The sequence below is a fragment of the Macrobrachium rosenbergii genome, chromosome 43 (genome assembly GCF_040412425.1).
Source record: "Macrobrachium rosenbergii isolate ZJJX-2024 chromosome 43, ASM4041242v1, whole genome shotgun sequence".
In the NCBI taxonomy this organism is placed as follows: domain Eukaryota; kingdom Metazoa; phylum Arthropoda; class Malacostraca; order Decapoda; family Palaemonidae; genus Macrobrachium; species Macrobrachium rosenbergii.
Window position 1 is genome coordinate 31,066,183 of NC_089783.1, and position 20,442 is coordinate 31,086,624.

General features: G+C 41.5%; 1 protein-coding gene across 1 annotated transcript in view; it reads left to right on the plus strand.

Moving 5' to 3' along the window:
- Positions 1-1,443: 1,443 nt before the first annotated feature.
- Positions 1,444-20,442, plus strand: part of LOC136828738 (serine/threonine-protein phosphatase 2A regulatory subunit B'' subunit gamma-like) — a 24,840-nt gene continuing 5,841 nt past the window's right edge. The window contains exons 1-2 of the mRNA XM_067086926.1: positions 1,444-1,573; positions 16,552-20,442. The exon at positions 16,552-20,442 is cut by the window's right edge and continues 224 nt beyond it. Of these exons, the coding sequence (XP_066943027.1) occupies positions 16,602-17,954 (1,353 nt within the window). The 5' untranslated portion in view covers positions 1,444-1,573; positions 16,552-16,601 and the 3' untranslated portion in view covers positions 17,955-20,442. The remainder of the gene's footprint in view (positions 1,574-16,551) is intronic.

A 20,442-nucleotide genomic window follows, 5' to 3' on the forward strand; every position in this document is an offset into this window, starting at 1 on the left:
GTGGTGATAGACCAAACCGAGCTTCAGAATCGCGAGAGGTCTTGTTTCAGTAGTCAAGGTAATACAAAGGTCTCTGAATCGTGATGCTACATATCACGTCTTGGATGAGGATGTTGGTCATTTCTGGCTCTAAACATCACGTCTGTCTGTTGCTTTCTTCGTGGAAGAAAGAACAGAAAGCATCAGGGAAAGGCATTTGCTTTTAACGCCTGTCACGTTCTCTGTGTAAACGATTTCGGCCTAGCACTGTCTAATAAGTGAGTTTTGAAATGAATGATGAAATGAAGAAGCTTACTTGAAGCAATAAATATGATTGGAAATATTTGAAATAATAACTGAGATGAAAATGAGTGAATTGTTCATTCATATTATTCATAAGTCGTTCCAAAGCTTTTAACAGGGCGGCCGCGTTGTTGAACTTCCTTAATGTTCAATGTCCATGAATATAACGACCAGCCTTAAATTTACTTAAGTTAATAATTGCATAGCTGTAGCAGTCAATAAAACCCTCTTTAAAGATAATAAATATGTGTAATACAGAACTTATTAACCTATTCTCTGAAATAATTACTCAATTATACATACGAGCAAATCGTACGTACTTGAATATAAGCTCGGTAATTTTGCTGTTTGTCAGCTGCAACCAATTCGATTACAAGTGCCTATGAAAATATTGAGGTCTGCCAAGACTATAAAATACATTCACTTTTGTAATATTTGGTAAAAATTATGGGTTATGCTGAAATACGCCGATAAGTATAAATTAGGAACCGCAATGATTTACGGCCATGATTTTAGCAACACCTTCTTGATTCTATTGAATAGTTTTAAATATCTGAAATTTTAACCCAACTTCATATACTTAAGAAAAACAATAATTTAGAGAATGAATTTGAAGTTGATACATAAAAAAAACCATCCTCAGGAAGTAAAAATTACAGGGATGGCACCAAATATACAGTTTTTGCCTTATGTTCAAAAGAATTCACAATGGATAGTGAACTACAGTCGACTAAAGCAGAGGCTACTGGAATAAACCAGTTAAACTAAACTAACCAACTCAAGGTACTCCTCATGATTTTTTTAGACCTTGAACAACCAACCATTAAATAACTGAGTGCGGTTAGTTATTCTTCTACTTTCCACCTTTTCCATTGCAGATTTCTTAGTTTTATTCAGGAGGTACTTTTGGAAATCAGTTCATAAATTTCTACTGACGGTGTAGTTTAATCGAATATCCCAGTCATATTCCTGGTTAATGATACTTTCTTAAGAAAAAAATATACGGTTCCCATTATTACATTAATTTACCAACGTCTTTTATTGTCATCAAATCTTTTGTCAAGTCGTGCACAGTGAGTCTCTTTCATTATTATTTTTTGCTGCATGAATGTTTACATGTTTTTTTTAATTACTTTCTCATGTATTATAAGGGTAGATCTATTTGTTAAAACATTGTATTGTGCGAGACCAGCATTTTGAGAAACATTATCAAGTATGGTATTGTTGTGTACGTATTCTGTAAAGCTGAATGTTACCAATCACAACACCTCTTGGACAAAGTTTGCTTCCTGTAAGTGTTTCCTGGATATTAAAGTTAGTAAAGTTAGCCCAGCTTATTTATTCATATTGTCACACGCAAACGTCATTTTAAATAGATAGAAGTGAAAAGGTAAAGCAATTGGTGACGGTGACTAATTGCTAAGAACATGAATCATAGGGTATCCCGTGGGCTAGCCAGTTTCCATAGGCTAGGCTAGTTCCGTTATTATTATTATTATTATTATTATTATTATTATTATTATTATTATTATTATTAGCGGATGCAGAGTAGGGAGACGGGAATTCGTGAGAGATCCTATTTTTCCCAGAATACCTTGTCCCAACCTAACTAGGCTAGACCCAAGTGTACTTTCTTAACCTAACTTAACCTGGCTTGGGGAGCTTTGTCCCCCTGAAACCCCCCCCCCCCAAGTAACTGAATATCCCTGTCTCCCTGTTCAGCATACTACCCTATTATTATTCTACAAAGTCAGAACCATTAGGGATTGCCAACTGTTAGGCTTGTCTGTATGGTGTCTACATGCCAAAAGTGACCAGGTAGGATGCTAGATAGCCTAAGCCAAATTATTATGAGAAGAGGAGCTGTAGTTAGGATGCGGTTTCCTAAGCTGGCCAGAAGGCCTTTGCCCTCCCTTGGACTCCCCCAAGTAATTCGTGACCCCCTAGGCTACTCTTAATATTAGCGTGCCCCCGCAAATCTGTCCTAAGGCGATTAAGTAAGATGCTGGGTAGTCTAAGTTAAATTATTATGAAATGACCTTGTAATTCTATTATAGATTAGGCTTAATTTCTCACCAGATACTTGAACCATATATTTTCCCGACTGCTATCTTATCCATTATGCATATCTGACCTTTATTGTGGGTGACAACCTCTTGTTTTTGTGCCTCCATCTCCCCCTTAGGCTACATAGCATTAAACACGGGGCTTTTGGGGGCTGAACCAAAAAACAAGTGAATTGCACTTCCAGAAATGGTCTAAAATATATGAAGCATTAAATAAGTAAAAAAAAAAATTTATGGTTTAGGCTGTATCTAGGATTAGAAGCAATCATATAGCACTAAGAACAAAAGCTAGTAGTGCATCCTAACCTGATCAAGAGTGCCTACTTACCTACTGTAAGTTATAGAGTAAAATATAGAGATGCATCCTAACCTTAGCCTATATCTAATGTAACTTAACTTATGGCTCTGTCCCCATATCTGGCTAAAACTGGCCTAAATGCACTATAACATAACTTAACCTGTTGTGTTGGGTCCTTACCTGGATGGATCCCCTCCCCCCATCCAAACTTGACTTAAAGTACCAAGTCCACATGAAGTCTTGGAACGTATAAAAATAACCATATCATCTTGACATGATGTGAAAGATTTTTACTTTTATTGTCTAACGTAATGTGGGGTGCTGGATCTTACCCAACTGGGCCTTGACCCCCCCCTCCCCCACCTAACATGACCAAGTCTTTTTAAATCATAATGTGAAAGACAGGAATATATCCTAAGCTAACCTAAATTAGGACCTGGAGGATGTATCCTAATGTAACCTAGCTTAGGATGTGGAGGTTGTATTGTAAGCTAACTTGACTTAGGACTTGGAGGATGTTTCCTAAGCTAACCTAACTTAGGTGTGGGAGGATGTATCCTAAGCTAACCTAACTAAGGACCTGAACCCTCCACCTGACCTGACCTAGGGCACCGTATAATATAAAAATTATTAGCTTTCGTAAGTACTTTGGTTTTGTTCCAACAAGAGTACACATCATTGCCTTTTGTATAGGACATTGGAAAACTTTAGGACCTTACATATTCCACAGACTTTAAGAACAGTGCCAGACATTTCTGTGAGACAGTCCTCCTACTTCTAGAGCAAGTCTTCATTTTAAAGCTTTGGTTTATATCACGAACAAATCTAAATTTAGAGATAAGTTGCATTTTTCCTAGATATGCAAACTGGTACATTTTTATTAATACCACCTCAACAAATTCTGCATGGTTCCTGTTACCACAAGGAAGTAGTGATGGTTACCAACAGGTGAGTGGGGAGTACCCTACATCTTGCCTACCTGCCACCTATTAACCTCCTTTATTGCAAAACTTCAGCAACCATTTCCTTCTGCATGTAAGGAATATTCCTTTTCATATAAGAACTTACCAAGTAATTACATAGCTATACTTTCCTACATGTGCGGCAGCTAAAATTTAAAGTTCGCGGTAGCAATTCTATTGTTTTTGTGTAGGTGACTACCTTGCCCACTATCGGGAACAATAGGAACAACAAAACAGAGGAGCTGACTTCTTTTCTTTTTCTTACAGCTTTAGGCATATCATCTAATGTTTTTGGCAGCTTTGTGTGGAGTCGTTCATCGCTCTTTTGGAGGATTTGGTGACACACTTTGTTCTGGTAGCTTTTCAGCTGAACTTAGTTTACATGACCCTTGCAGTGGTGTCGCTACGGAAGAGGGCCAGGGAAGGCCCGGGCTCCCCAAGTCAGATGCTTGGCCCCCCCTGGTTGAAATTCCCTTTGTAGCTAAACTTTAACCCTTTTGTGGTCAAAAGCAGATATTCTTGCCCTAGCAATCATGTCCTACGACAGTCGAAAGCTACTGCTGATATTATTTTGATTGGATTTGATCCATTCTAATGGTATTAATATTCTCTGTTTGATCCATTTGCAGGCCATTGGAATGTTTTAGCTGAGAAAGAGTTTGAAGTATTTTTAGTTTATTTACAGTTGTGCTATATATCTAATGGCATTATTTTGGTTCTTGTTACCTTTACAACTTACATAGAGCTGAGAAATGAATGGATATAGTTATAGGTTTTTAACACAAATGACATTTGTGATATTGTGATCTAACTTAATGTTATCAACTTATGTATGAAGTGATTGAAACTATAGTTACAGTTTTGAATATGTGCGATGCAATTTGCTACTGCTGCTTAGAGTTAACTTCCAGGGAGAGGAGATGAAGAAGAGGGAATGGGATAGATTGAAATTTTTTAAGAGATTTTGGAGGATTGAAAGTCTTGTGTTATTGATGATATGCACTATTTTGATATATTTACATGACAAAGATATTATACTATAGTTGAAAATTAAAACTTGATAATAGAAATTAGGCTAGTGTTGAAAATAAGGTTGTGAGGAAATGTACATTACAGTATTTGATACATTTGCGTATAGTAAGAGTTGAAAATTAATTGAAAATTGAGCTCTATAATTCCTAATACAGGTTTATTAATTACTACTGTAATACTATTTTCCTTCATTCACGTGGATGTATACGTTCAAAAATATATTTTACTAATTACAGAACTGGTACATGAGTTTTATATAAGTAACTTACTTACCAAGTAGCTACATAGTTATTAGTTTCACTTAACCACGGCAGTTCTAAATTTGACGTTCGTGGCAACTTGCTATTGTTTTAATGTAGGTAACTAGACCCTGCACACTACCGGGAAAGAGTAGATACAACAGTGCTGAAGAACCCAATTTGTTTCTGCCGGTCAACAACTGTACACGGTTGGTTGAGCAGCTCTGATTTGAATTTTGCTGGATGGTTATATCTTTCGCCTTTGGTGAAGTATTCATTCGCATTGGCAGTGTGCTATTTGTTAGCTTAGCTAGTTTATTCGGTTTTGTGACGTGTTATGTCAGATTCTAGCGTGTCTAGTATTAGATGATGCAGCAAAGGCTGTATGACTTGCACACTTTGTGTTGCCATTGTAGAGGGCAAATTTGCTCATTTGAACTTAAATGTGACGAATGCAAAGACTGAGATCAGGGTAAATGGAAAATTTTGGAAGCACATTTAGATAGACTCCAAAGAAACAGACAGAGAAAGGCGGCTGCTAGAGCCGAGGCCAAAGCTTTAGCTAGTCAGGTTTCTACTCCGAAATCAGATATTCCTTCTCAACCTGTGCCTTCTACACCTCTACCTGTGTTCTCCCTGATCACCAGCCCTCTGACTTTTCCTTAGACTCCGTTACCTGGCTCCCATTCTTCCAAACCCAATGCCATCGCCAGCCTAGAAGCTAGAGTTGACCAAAAGGTTGGTCTGCTTGTTAATACCGTAACCCAAATTGGGTCTTCGGTTAAGGCTCTTATGGCTCAGGTAAGCACAATTAGTGTTGGTGCAAGTGCAGTGCAAGTGGAGGAGGTGACTGATGCTCCTAGACAAAGGTCAATGTTAGACTACCCAAAACCTGGAAGGAAGCAAACCGGAAGTCCAAGGGAGGTCGGTGGCGTTTGCCCATGGGTAGTTGCCCCCTCAACCGAGCCTGTTGATTGAACCCCGGACTCGGCAGTTCGCCATTGGAAAGGTGTTCATACGGATGTGCATGCTCTGTCTTCCGGTGATTCGGACACCAGTACGGACAGGGGTCATAAACGGTTTTCAAAAGCTGTAAGCTATTGAAAAGGCATGCTCCTTCCTCTGAGTGTGCTTCCCTGCTCCCCCGTAAGATTCCCAGGGAACAAGAGCATAGTTCTCTTCCCTCCTGCAGTTTTTGGCTAGTCCTGAGCGAGTTGTGCATAACACTTGGTGGCGGAGAGCTAGTCTTTGACACTGCATTCCTCACCTAAGTTGTCCGAATGTACAGTGTCAAAGTGCTCTTGTGTCCAAACTTCCAGTGTCTGAATGCCTAACTTCCAGTCCCGATCGGCTTGTGCATGATACTTCGATGATGATGAGCTGGTTTATGACGCAGCATTTCTCATCCAAGTTGTCCGAGCATCCAGCGGCCAAGCGCCTGGTTTCCAAATGTGTAGTGTCCAACCTTTCTGTGTTGAAGCGCCTAGTGTCCGAGCGCCCAACATAGTGTCCGAGCGCCCAACTTCCGAATGTCCAATTTCCGAGCACCCAGCTTTCGAGTGCACAGTGTCTGAATGCCTTATGTCCAAGCATATGGTGCCGTATCGCCCGGTGTCTGAGTGATAGGGTTACGAGCACTCAGTGTCCGAGCACCCAGCTGCTGAGCGGCACCTGGTGTCCGTACGCCCTGTTTCCAAGGCGCCATGAAGCCAAAGGTTTGGCACCAACGCCTGCCATCACAGAGCCTTCGTTGGAACCTATCCAACGGCAGTTGGATAACATCCTGGGGCTTTTACAAAAGCAACCTACTGCTACACAGGGTCAGGTGGACTTAGCTTCTTCTCCCATTACATCAAATGAGGAAGCCGATGAAGAAGCCATTGATCAAGATCATTGTACGGCAGCGTATTCAGCCCCCTTGAGATATTTCCTCTTCTGCTATCCAACTTTCTTCTCTCCATGGGCCCCGTCATCACCTGGTTCAGCCTTCATGATGAGACAGCCAGTAGAGGCCTCTAGACTACCGAAGATGGTCCTTTCCTCATCCTCTAGGAAGGCATTATTGGTCATTGACAGTTGGTTAGCAGGAAAGAGGGAGCTGGGTAAAGCAGTTTTCAGTTTACCTCCCTCCTGTCTGTTGCCAAGGAGGTACTTGTCCTGCTCCACTGGGGAAGTGCCTTCACTGGGAGTTTCTCCCTCCTCCCAAGGGGACTTCTCCAGCCCTGTGGACGCAAAGTGGAGATTGGCTCTTAACTCCGCTAAGATTATGTTCACGGCTTCGGATTTAGACCGTTTTGTGAAAGACGTTTTTAAAGTTTTTGGAGTGTTCAGCTTCCTAGACTGGACAATAGGGGCATTGGCCAAGAAAATAGAAGTCTGTAGTACACTTCAAGAGGACTTTGCTGCCGACTGGCTGGGAGTGTTCTCGTGCGCAGATAAGGCCATTAGGGATGGCTCCCAGAAGCTGGCTACCTTATTCTCCATGGGGGTTCGTAAGAAAAAGGAACTATGGTGTACCTTTACAGAAGGTGTTACTCCCTCTCAAAGATTGGCTCTCCTCTTTGTGCCTTTAGATCGGGCATCCGTATTCCTAAGAGCTACAATAGAACAGATGATGTCCGACTTACAGAAGAAGTCGACACAGGACCTTTTGTTGCAGTCGACAATGCATGCCAAGGAACCAACCTGTGGCGCTTCGGTCTCGTTCAGCAAGAGAACTGCCTCTCCGTTGCAACAGCAGCCCTTTTGAGGTAGAAGAACCAAATTTCAGCCCCACCCACGCTCAAATCTGCGATCAGTCCAGCCAACCAAGAAGTCCTCCTCCAAACCGGCCTCTCGCAAGTGAGGTTCCAGTCCTCTGTGTTCCCATAGGAGCCAGGCTTATCCAGTTTTGGGACAAATGGGAAGCCAGGAACGCAGAACCCTGGGTAGTAAAAGTCCTACAAGAAGGCTATGCCATCCTGTGCAGGGAAAAACCTCCTTTAACATCCTCACCTACCAGCTTAACAGCCTACTTGGAAGGCTTGGAGAGGTTTTTGGCCCTGAAGGCAGAAGTATCGCTACTACTCACGAAAAGAGCTGTGGAGTTGGTTTAAGACATGAGCACAGAGGGGTTTTACAACCATCTGTTCATCATCCCCAAGGCGTCGGGAGGTTGGAGACCAGTCCTAGACATCAGTGCATTGAACTTTTTTGTGCAGACCACCAAGTTGAAAATGGAAATGAACTGATCAGTCCTGTCACACCAGGGAGACTGGATGTTAGCGATTGACATGGAGGATGCGTACTTCCATGTCCCAGTACATGCGGACTCAAGGAAGTATCTGCAGTTCGTATTCCAGGGCAAGGTCCTTCAATTCAGGGATCTCTGTTTTGGCCTCTCTACAGCTCCACAAGTATTCACCTATGTTCTCGCCCCTGTAGTGAGATGGCTCCATCCCATGGGGATCAACATCTGTTTTTATCTGGACGACTGGCTACTACCCTCCCCATCAAAGAAAAGATGCATGGAGAACCTTCAAAAGACTACTACTAGCCCAAGAGTTGGGTCTTTTAATCAGTGTCCAGAAATCCCAGTTTACTCTAACACAGTTGATTCTCTATTTGGGGATGAGGATTGATGCTCTGACATTGTGGTTTTTTCCGTCCCATAAAAGGATTCACCTGAAGAAAGTAAGAAAGTTCATATCTCGCCCACCATGCACAGCCAACAAGTGGATGAGTCTGCTGGGCACTCTGTCATCCATCGAGAAGTTTGTGCCTTTAGGAAGATTACATACTCGTACAAGAGTCCTACAATTCTTCCTAAAGGCCAGTTGGCAGAGGAAAACTCTCCCAGACTCCTTCATGTTCCGCATCACTCCTGAGATCAAGGAGGATCTTCGGTGGTGGGTAGCAGAGGAGAGGTTCTCAATAGGATAGCCATTGCACCTGCTGAACCCCTACCTAACATTGTACTTAGATGCGTTGGATCTGGGTAGGGGAGGATGCTTTTGAATGATATGGAAATATCTTGGATGTGGTTGTTGGAAGAGAAGAAATTACATATAAATGTAAGGGAATTGAAGGAAATTTACTTGGCCCCTGAACATTTTCGATGGAGACTTACGACAAGACAATCACAGTCCACTCGGACAACACGACCGCATTGGTCTACATCAGAAATCAGGGAGGGACTCATTCCTCCTCCCTTTACGAGGCAGCCAAGGATGATCTTCTCTGGGCAGAGATCAACTGTACCAGGGTAATAACTCGCTTCATCCAGGGAAAGTTAAATGTTCTGGCGGATGAATTAAGTCGCTGCAAACAGGTCCTTCTGATGGAATGGACACTGAATCCACAGGTGTGCACCAACCTGTGGAAACGGTTGGGAAAACTGTCGGTAGACCTGTTTGCGATGTCAAGGAACCATCGCCTCCCGTCTACTGTTCTCCAGCCCAGGACTCTCGGGCATGGGCGACAAATGCCATGCTCCAGGACTGGTCGGACTTAGATGTCTACACCTTCCCACCGTTCAGCATGGTGAGGGAAGTCCTAAACAAGTGCATAACCCACACCAATGTGTCCATGACGCTTGTAGCTCTGTTTTGGCCACAGAATGAGTGGTTCTCGGACCTTCTCAGTCTCTTAATAGACTTCCCAAGACTTCTACCTCAGAAGAGAACCCTTCAAAAGCAGCCTCACTTCCATCACTTCCATCTAGGCTTATCCGCTCTCGCTCTGACAGGCCTGACTGTCGGGGAGCTTGTCAGAGCAAAGGGCTTTTCAAGAAAAGCTGCAGAAGCAATCGCCAAATGCAGACGTCAGTCTTAGGCTAATGTCTACCAGGTGAAATGGACAATCTTTCATGGCTGGTGCCGAAGACACGGCACATTGTGTTCTAAAACCTCTGTAGCACAGATCGCTGATTTTTATATAAGCAGCTTACCAAGTAATTACATCGCTATAGTTTCTATTGACCAGCAGCTAGAATTTTTGAAATTCATGGTAGCGCTACTTTGTTTTGGTTAGCCGACTAACCCCAACCACTTTTGGGATAAGAGAGGAACTAGCCCAGCAAAAAGAGCTCAATATGTTTCTGCTGGCTGATAGCTGTACTTCAGTCCTTAGCAGCAGCACATTTTTTAATATCTTTAGCTTCTTAGTTGGTTGTAGTTCTACAGTTGGTGAAGTATTCTCGTTATGGTAGCTTTTTCGGCATATTTAGGCAGTGTCAGGTTCTTTTTCATACCTAACTACCGAATTTGACATATAATTCTGATCTTAGACATTCTAAGCTTTGTTGATTTTTGACTTGTCGACTATATCTGATTCTGGTTCCCAAGGCTTTCGGTATTGCAGCAAAGGTTGTAATACTAGGACAACTAAAGCCTGTTATGATCCACACACTCTACACATCTTGTAGGGGTCAAAATTGTTTGCCAGACTTGACTTGTAATGAATGTGAACATTGGGATGTCAAAATGTGGAAAGCTTTAAATAGTCACTTATCAAAACTGGGCAGAGAGAAAACGAGGAAAGCTGCTTCTAGAGCCAATAGTAAAAAGACGTTAGCTAGTCAGGTTCCTGCTAAGTCTGTGTCTGATAATTTTTCTTTACCTTATATTCCTCCTAATCTCAGTTCTCATTCTGTTCCACCATCTTCTCTCCCCAGCTCCCTTACCCCAATCCTGACACCATTGCCAGCCTTATGGACAAGTGCAGTGTTAAAAGTGTAGGTGAAGTGTTAGTGGAGGAGGTGGCTCTATGTCTCGCTGATTCTCTTAGGCAAAGGACCCAGGCAAACTCCCCTAAACCTGGGAGGAGCCAAACTGGTAGCCCAAAGGAGGTCGGTGGGGTCTGCCCACAGGCAGTCGCCCTCAGTCAGTCCTGTTGCCTCTTCCCAGGTCACAACAGAGTGCCACTGGAAAGGCGTCTCTGTTGAAGTGAGTCGTCTTTGTTCTTTGTTCTAGTCTTTTCAATCCCAGACGCCAATGGCGTTTTTAAAGACGAATCTCTTTTCCCTGCTTCTCTAGCAAAGCCGTCTTGCAGTTTTTGGGACAGTCCTGAACATTTCTCCCAGGATCACACGGAGTTAGAGGGATAGCTGTCAACAGGTAAACGTCTACTGTAGTCCCTTCTCACAAGCGCTCTTCGTCTAGGATCATGGACAAGCCCCCATCAGTGGCGCCACAGCGTTCTCCTGGAATTAGGAAAGTAACTGAGCAACCTTTAGTGCCTGAGCTTCCTGTTCTCACTATGATTATTAACTTGGGACTCCCGCATGCTTCCGAGTGCCCATTAGCTCCTGCTCCCACAGCGCCCGACTCTGTTGTGTCCGTGTTAAGACCTTTGGCGGTAGAGTGTCCGTTGGCGGCAGAACACCCACTGGTGCCAGAGCTCCTCTTGGTGCCGGAGCGCCCAGTGGCGCCAGAGCTCCCCTTAGCTTCGGAACGTCTTTTATTAGAATGTCCGGGTCTTTCCAAGCGCCCGTCGGCGCCCAAGCCTTTGTTTGTGCATGGGCACCAGTTGGCTCCTGAGCTTGTTTTGTCTTTTAAGCGCCCTATGTCTGCAGAGCCTACCTGGGCTCCTGTGCTTCCTATCACTTCTTCTTCTAAGCTCCTGACATCTGCTCCTGTTCTGGGGGTTTTGGATCCAGCCACTGCCCTGCTGCCCCTTCATCCTCAGTGTCTGGCCCTGGCTCAACGAGCTTCCATAGTAGTGGACCCTTCCTTTCTGTCCATTCAGCGACAATTAGGTAATTTTTGGGGGTCAATCAGGAAACCCCCTTCGACACCTCAGCCTCTCGCGGAGTTGTCCCCTATTTCTTCAGAGGAGGAAGAAGAAGTAGATCCTGTAACTCCACCAACTGCTTATGCTTCGTTGCTAAGGTTTTTGTTGGCAACATATCCTAATTTCTTCTCTCCTGCAGATCCGGTTTCCCTGGTGTCTGCATATTTAATGGACAACCAGACTGTTAATTCTTTGAGACTCCCTAAGATGGTACTGTCTTCCTCTGTAAAGAAGGTGTTAAATGAAGTAGAAAATTGGCCCTCAGGTAAGAGAGAGCAGGGAAGAGCCTCCTTTAGTTGCCCTCCGTCAAGGCTTTCTCAGAGGAGATATCTGTTTTAAGCAACTGGAGAGGCCCTGTCCCTGGGAACTTCCGCCTCCTCCCAGGGGGACTTCTCTGGTCTGATAGACTCGTCCCGGAGGTCATCTTTCAATTCTGTGAAGATATTGTCCTCGACTTTGGAGCTAGACCATTTGATCAAACACCTGTTTAAAGTTTTTGAGGTGCTTAGTTTTTTAGATTGGGCAGTGGGTGCCCTTGCTCGTAAGATCAAGGTAATGTCCCGAAGGACTGCACCTCAGATTTTTTGGGTGTTATCTCTTGTCTTGACAAGGGTATAAGGGACGGATCCCAGGAGCTGGCTTCCCTTTTTGCGATGAACATTTTAAAGAAAAGGGAGCTGTGGTGTTCTTATACCACTAAAGGTGTGACCCTTTCGCAGAGGTCTGCTCTTCTTTATTCCCCTCTGGATAAACAACATTTTTCCCATAGGCTACAGTTTTTCAGATTTCTTCTGACCTTCAGAAGAAATCTACTCAGTACCTCCTCGCTCAGTCTGCGAGATGCCCTAGAGAAACTCCGACATTCTCCTCTAGGACGGTTTTCCTTGTCCAACCTCAGTCCTGTGGTAGGGGCAGACAGAGGCTTTCCGAGACCGCATGCTAATGCCTGGTTCTCCTCTCGAGCAATCAAGAATTCCTCCTCTAAAGCTCCCTTACGTAAGTGAGACCTGCGTCCTCTGTACGCCAGTAGGAGCAGGCTCCTTCACTTTTGGGAACGATGGGAAGTGAGAGGAGCAGAAACCTGGATTGTGAAAGTTTTGAGGGAGGGATACTCCATCCCATTCATACGGAAGCCTCCTTTGACCAGCTCGCCGGTCGTATTGACGGCCTACTCAGTAGGCTTCGAGAAGTTTTCCACCTCTCCCAAGTAATGTCTTTCCTACTCGAGAAAGAGGCCATCAAAGTGGTTGAGGATACCAGCTCTCTGGGGTTCTGCAATCAGTTATTCTTAGTCCCCAAGGCCTCAGGAGGCTGGAGGCCAGTCCTGGATGTAAGTGCCCTGAATTTGTTTGTCCAGAAAACCAAATGCAAAATGGAAATGAGCTAATCCATCCTAGCATCCATTTGTTGGGGATTGGATGATTTCAGTGGACATGAGGGACGCATACTTCCATGTTCCAGTTCATCAGGACTCAAGGAAGTTTTTAAGGTTCGTTTCCAAGAACAGGGTCTATCAGTTCAGAGCCCTTTGTTTTGGCCTAGCCACAACTCCCCAGGTTTTCACGCAAGTCGTAACTCCAATGGTGAAATAGTTACATCTGATGAGGGTCAACATTTTGCTTAGGGAGGTGTCTGGAATTTGGACTCCAGAACAGAGCAAATGGCATATCAACATAAAGGAGTTGAAAGCAATTCACTGGGGATTATAAGAGTTTGCTCTGGAAGTGTTCGGAAAGATAGTGATGGTCCATTCAGACAATACCACGGCACTGTCTTATGTCAAGAAGCAAGGGGGGACACACTCTTTTACCCTTTGCGAGGCAGTAAGAGCTTTTTGCTTGTGAGCGGATCGAAACCAGACAAAGATCCTAACCAGGTTTATTCAAGGGAAATTAAACGTCTTAGCAGACGAACTGAGCCGCCGAAAACCAGTGCTCCCTACAGAGTGGACTGTGGATCCTTTAGTGTGCCTAAAGCTTTGGAAACTTTGGGGAAAGCCAGTTCTGGATCTGTTTGCAACTGTGAAGAACTTTCGTCTTCCTCTGTGTTGTTCGCCGGCCCCAGATCTGCAAGCATGGGCAATGGATGCAATGCTTCTTGACTGGTCGGACAAGGATCTGTATGCCTTCCCTCCATTCAGGGTGGTAAGGAAAGTAATCAACAAGTTCCAGAATCACCAAAATGTAACAATGACTCTAATAGCTCCATTTTGGCCAACCCAGGAGTGGTTCCCAGACTTGTTAGAGCTTCTGACAGACTTTCCGAGGCTGTTGCCTCAGAAGCTAAATTTACTGCAAACAACCGCATTTCAGATGGTTCCACCAGGGACTGTCCACTCTGGCCCTGACCGCATTCAGACTGTCAGGAAACTGGTGCAGTCAAAGGGATTTTCAAGGTTGGTTCAGATGCAATAGTATTGCTCGATGCAGATGCCAGTCCTCGACCAATGTTTATCAAGTTGAGCTCTGTATATAGACACAGGGGATTGGATCGCCTCTAATGAGGATTTGTCCGATCTTATTAAGTCGTTTGATACGACCAAGCGTAAGGAAGAGAAATTAGTAGCTTGGAACCTGGTCTTAAAGTGGTTGTCAGACCCCCATTTTGAACTTCTTAAGTTTATTCTCTATGAGAGATTTAACAGGGAAGACTATACAGCTAAGCGTGGTAGCAAGTTGCATGCATTAGATAAGAGAATCGTTTTCTCGCAGGGTAATGCTGTTTGTTCGTTTACTCTTGGGTTTTTAGTGAAGAGTGAAACCCCTTCCAATCCGTGGCCTCGTTCCTTCGCTATTAAAAATCTGGTAGATGAGGGAAGGACCCTTTGCCCTGTAAGGGCACTTAAATTTTACTTGCAAGGAGCTGAAAGATTCGTGATGCATCGACAACCTTTGATGCTCAGTGAAAAATCCTTCAAGTTCATCTCCTTTATTGAGTGTTTTTGGATGGAAAATGTCCATGCTTCTCACCTCCTGTCAATGTGAGATTCATCTATGTAGTTACTTGGTAAGTTACCTATATAAAAATGACATTTTTATGATAAAATAAAGTTTTATATATACTTACCAAGTAGCCACACGATCAAAACCCTCCCACCTCCCCTCTCATGGACATAGAGCACAAACGAATTGGGCTCTTCAGCACTGTTGTACCATTTCTTCCCCAGTAGTGGGCGGGGTCTAGTTACCTACGCTAAAACAATAGCATGTTACTGCATATTTCAAATATACAACTGCCGTGGTTAAGTGAAACTAATAGCTATGTAGTTACTTGGTAAGTATATGCAAAACTTTATTATTTTATCATAAAAATGTCATATTGTTACTGGTAAGGGTAAGTCTGTGCAGGCAGACCTGTGCGGGTATACCTGAATGTTAGCGGTGACCTTAATAGACTTTAGGCTGGATTACCAAAGAAAAACAGAAATTATTTTTAAAATTTACTGTTTTCTGATCCAAAACTTGGATACATCAGATTTAAGGCAGTCATGGTTATATAAAACTTCTGAAGGGCCAGTCCTGTTGATAAGAACTGCAAAGAGCCTTGGCTGCTCTTGATAGAGGACTAAGGCAGTTAGGGTGTGTCCAAAGAAGCTCAGCCATCATGTTTATCATAGACTTGTGTGGAATATGACCTAGTCTTTATGGTGATGGATCTACCAATGATCATTCTCTGTAACGTTCACTTCAGTGGTATTTGATGTTTTCTAATGCTGTCTCCCACTTTAATTGATCATTGCAAAATAAATATTTGCTTTGAATTGAGCCTTTACAACATTACTGTAACTGACTTTGTTAAAAAATAATTTTATAAGTCATCATCTGCAGACAGGGTAGAGCAAGAGAAATGTGGGTACTAACAGAGATGGCATCAAACTAGGAAGGAAATATGCTCATTGCAGAAAATCAAAAGTAGACAAGTGCTGGATATCAGGAATGAATTGCTGGTCCCTTGGAGGAGGAAAGCAGGACTGGTGGCTCCTAATACCTGAAAATGGCATCATTGATTGCCTGCAAGAGGTGGAAGATGAATGGGAGTCCAGAAAAAGATTCCAAATTTTTCCAAGTAAGGTTGTTTACCAACATCAGGTTGCCCTTTTCTCTACTATCTTCCAAGCATTAACATGCTTTTTCTCAAAATGTGCCAAGTGATTCTTTTTCCTGGTTTCATTGGTGATGTGTCTCAACACCAGCAAGACTTCTGTAAGCAAGATTGAAAATATGCAGAGGATCATGGTCAAGGGGTGTTAATATGAACTTCCCACATGGTTTTCCTTCATTATCAAAACATTGTAAGTGTGTTTCTTATTTGTTAAACCAAAATTAAACTAGAAACAAGATAAAAATAAAATAACGATAGAAGTAATGCAAAGTTAGTTAATGAACATTGCAGTAAAAACTACACAAAACCAAAGTATGACACATAAATCAAAACATGTTGATTGTGAACACAAGCAGTATGGTTACCTTGATGAGCCTAGCCATTTAGAATATCTGGACAGTTATGACAAAGGCTAAAATTTGTGATTATTTGCCTTACGGGTAGGTTCTCAGTACTGAAACAGTTACATCATGAAGGATAAAACAAAATTTTGACATCATATCGAATGAAAAGTAGCAGAGCAATGATGTGTCTGTCAAGACTATGTGAAAAGTGACAGCAGTACTGAAGGAGATGAGGGTCTTCCCTAGTGTAGTAGCGTCACTGATTAGGTGCATTTGAACTTTGGAAATATGAATTTAACAGTTGATCTAATGTACCAAGATGGAAGAAGTGGTTATAATTTTGCATGTACATATATTGTCAATATGTCTACAGTCTTAGTTTATTGAATCCTACAGTGGATTTAAAATGACATTTCTACAGAGTATAAATGTTAAAACAAATTATTTTTATTACAGGTGTAATGGATTAGTGTCTGAATCCATGGACTATAGTAGACTTCAGTGAAATGGATTTGAAATTGCTACTGCAAGGTCACTTGAAGAAGCAAGATGCCAAGGGAGTAGCGTTGGATGTTGGTGAAGATAAGGACACGGATACTTTATTTGAGAAATATTATTGTGATTGGAAAGGGATTAGCAAAGAGCATAAAGAATACAAGTTCTTGGCCATTCCAAGGTTTTATCACAAACTTCCTCCAGATGACAACCAGCTTCTGCTGAAATTACGGGAAGAATCACGGGCTATTTTTCTTCAAAGGAGAAGTAGGGAGTTACTTGACAATGAAGAACTGAAAAACTTATGGATCCTTTTGGATAAGAATCAGTCTGCTCCAAATCATGGTGGAGAAGAGCAACTGATTAATTATGAAGACTTCTTAAAGGTTGGAGAACAAGCTGGGCCCAAGTGTAAACAGTACTTCCAACCCTCTACATTTTGTAAATTATTGCAGAATGACCCTTACGGACGTATTTCCATAATAAATTTTTTTAATTATGTTATGCGAAAGGTTTGGTTGCATCAGACTCGGATTGGATTGTCATTGTATGATGTTACAGGCCAGGGATTCTTAAGAGAATCAGATTTAGAAAATTACATTCTTGAACTTATTCCAACTTTACCTCAGTTGGATGGCTTAGAGAAATCATTCCACAACTTTTATGTTTGTACAGCAGTTCGTAAGTTTTTCTTCTTTTTAGATCCAATGCGTACTGGTCAGATAAGAATTCAAGATATTCTTGCTTGTAGCTTTCTTGATGATCTCCTTGAACTTCGTGATGATGAACTTCCCAAAGACCAACAGCAGAATAATTGGTTTTCAGCTCCATCTGCATTAAGGGTATATGGTGTCTATCTTAATCTTGACAAAGATCATAATGGTATGTTGTCCAAACAGGAACTGTCCCGCTATGGCATGGGAACCCTAACTCCAGTTTTTATTGACCGTGTTTTTCAAGAGTGTCTTACTTATGAAGGTGAAATGGATTATAAGACCTATCTTGATTTTGTGTTGGCTCTTGAAAATCAAAAGGACCCACAGGCATTGCACTATTTCTTTAAGATTCTAGATATTGATGGAAGAGGGTACCTTAATGTCTTCACCCTCAATTATTTTTTTAGATCAATTCAGGATCAAATGAGGCAACATAATCAAGAGCCTGTAAGCTTTGAAGACGTCAAGGATGAGATTTTCGATATGGTTAAACCAGCGGATCCATACAAGATTACTTTGCAGGACCTAATAAACTGTGGCCAGGGTGACGTTGTGACGAGCATTCTTATAGATCTTAATGGCTTTTGGACTTATGAAAATAGAGAAGTTTTGGTAACAGACACTAATGAAGAACCTTCACAAGTTTAAGGAAAATTTTGTTTATAGATGGACTATTATAGTTTTTTACTCTTTTACCTTAGAAACTCCTATTGATGAACACCTCCCTGGATTATTTGCACTGTAAAGAATAGCATTTATAACACATGTCTGAATAGACAGTGATAAGGGTCTCAGTATAGCACTTCACTGTTAGCCTTTTCAGCAAATTGTTATGCAGTTGAAAAGCTTTCAGGGTTTATATAACTCATATATAAAGGTTGATCATAAATGCATTTTTGATCTATTTTTTCAATCCTTTATGAAACCTGTTGTGTCTGTACGAGAGGGAACTGATTTCCTATGTTCATGCCAGAGAAGTTAAATTAGCAAGCTAAATACATAAGGTAAAATAAATGGTCATGAATTGTTCTCAGGTTACATTTTCTTGGCCCTGTTCATCACTCTCTGCTTTTCTTGTGTAAACTGGGTGGTAAGAAGCTGAAGTGCTTTTTATTATGTAGTTTTTATCCATTTTATGACTGGATACAGTATATGATTATTTAATTTCAATAGAATAGGTGTCCAGATTAGTGATTTTCTTATTTTAAAACATTATAACAAGTAGGAATGGAGTGGAACATGAAATTGAGTCCCAAAGCCAAGCACTGAGACCCAAAGGATCATTCAAGTTTATTGTAACACAAAATATTTTGTTTTCTTCCATATGCAGTACCAATTTATATAGCTAATTACATATAATTTTCAGGTGCTTAGTGCTGGGATTTTTTTTTTAATGTTAGTACTTACCGTACTTAATGCTTGGCCAAGATTATGAAATACTTTCTTTTCAGGGAATTGTGCCCAGTAATCAGTATATTGGATACAGATCACTGAGAAAAATTTACTGTATATATATGTTTATAAACCTGTAACTTATCAGGTATACTCCCAGTAATTGTATTGCAGTATTTTTGTGAGAGTAAACTATTTGAGCTATTCGTGCGTGAGATTTTTAATGTGTTGGTCTGGTGCAATCTTAAATAGATAAATGATTACTATGCTATTTTTTCAAATTTTGTTTTGTAAATCAAGCCATCGCCATGCATAATTTTACACATTTCACTTTGGGCTCTTACATGCACATTTAGTAAAAATATAAAAAAAACCTGCTACCTGGGGTAAACAAAGATTCCTGGCTATTTGGCATCTCCTATTCAGAATTAAACTTTGCATGCAGCGTTGTGTCCATTCAGTGAGTGGAGGATAAGGAATTGGCACAGTGCCATAAATATTCTCTTCATTTAACTTTGTAAAGAACTATTGAAGCATTCAGTGGAATGTATATGGCAAAAAGTTCATACTAGGCAAAATATTTTTGGGGTTTCATACCACACACAGGTGTGAGATTTCCCGCAGATCTTTGGATGAGAAAAAGTCAGTTTTTAACCTAATATTGCCAGAGCCTTTACAGCTTAACTTTCCCCTGCAATCTATTCTTAAAACTGTTAAAAATGTACCTTCACTTATTCCAGATTTGTTATAATGAAACAGAAAGAGCCTAAAAATTTCTCCAACCAATAGTTGAGATGCTAATAGGTTAGGATGCATCACTGTATTTTATGACTTGCATCATACTAGGTAAGGTTGTCATCTGGTCTGGTGTGATCAGGCATTGTAGATTAAGTTAGGATAGGATGTATTCATGTATTTCACTAGTTTTCCTATTCCCCACTTAAAAACCCAGGTTTCTCATTCAGGTCCCCCATAATTTTATGTGAGGGTAGGATTGTGGTAGGTGAAAGGGTAAATATTTTAAAAAGTGGTTTTGCACTAAAAATAACTAGAAGGTAATATTAGTAGAGGGAAACCATCTCAGAATGATTAAAAATTTTAAGCATACGTTTATTACTTGAGGAATATTGGATGTCTTGGTAACACATGTAGGGGTAATACTTTGCCTGATATTTTGATACAAATGCTGTTTTCACCCTCATTGATTTCGCATTACACACATTTGATGTTGCCTTTAAAAAACTGAATGAAGGGCTTCAGTAAGTTAGCAATTTCTTTTCTGGGAAGCAAGGGATACATTTTTCTAAATACAGTCCCCGGGTTAAGGCGGGGGTTCCGTTCCAGCAGTATGCCATAAATCAGAGAATGCCATAACCCGGAACATTGTAACAAAAATATAAAAATGGGAGGGAGAGAGTGAGCCTGGGGAAAGAAATGATTTTTTAAGATTTGCCCTGGTAATAAACCAGTTTTCTCCCCTCCTTATAGGAGGGACCTCCTCATAGTGAACCCTCCCAGTGGCTACAGCTCCTAAACTGGTTTTCTTACCTTGTTATAGCACCTATAGCTACGCCACTCAGAATCCTAGTTACGGCGCCGCAATCTCGAACATTAGCCATAATCCGGGGACTGCCCCTACTATATTTGTTTTCATTTTGTAATGTCATAAGTAATTCACGCATATTTTAAGACATCCAGAGGAATTGTAATACAAAGAAGAAAGACCTTTGATGACACAACAGTT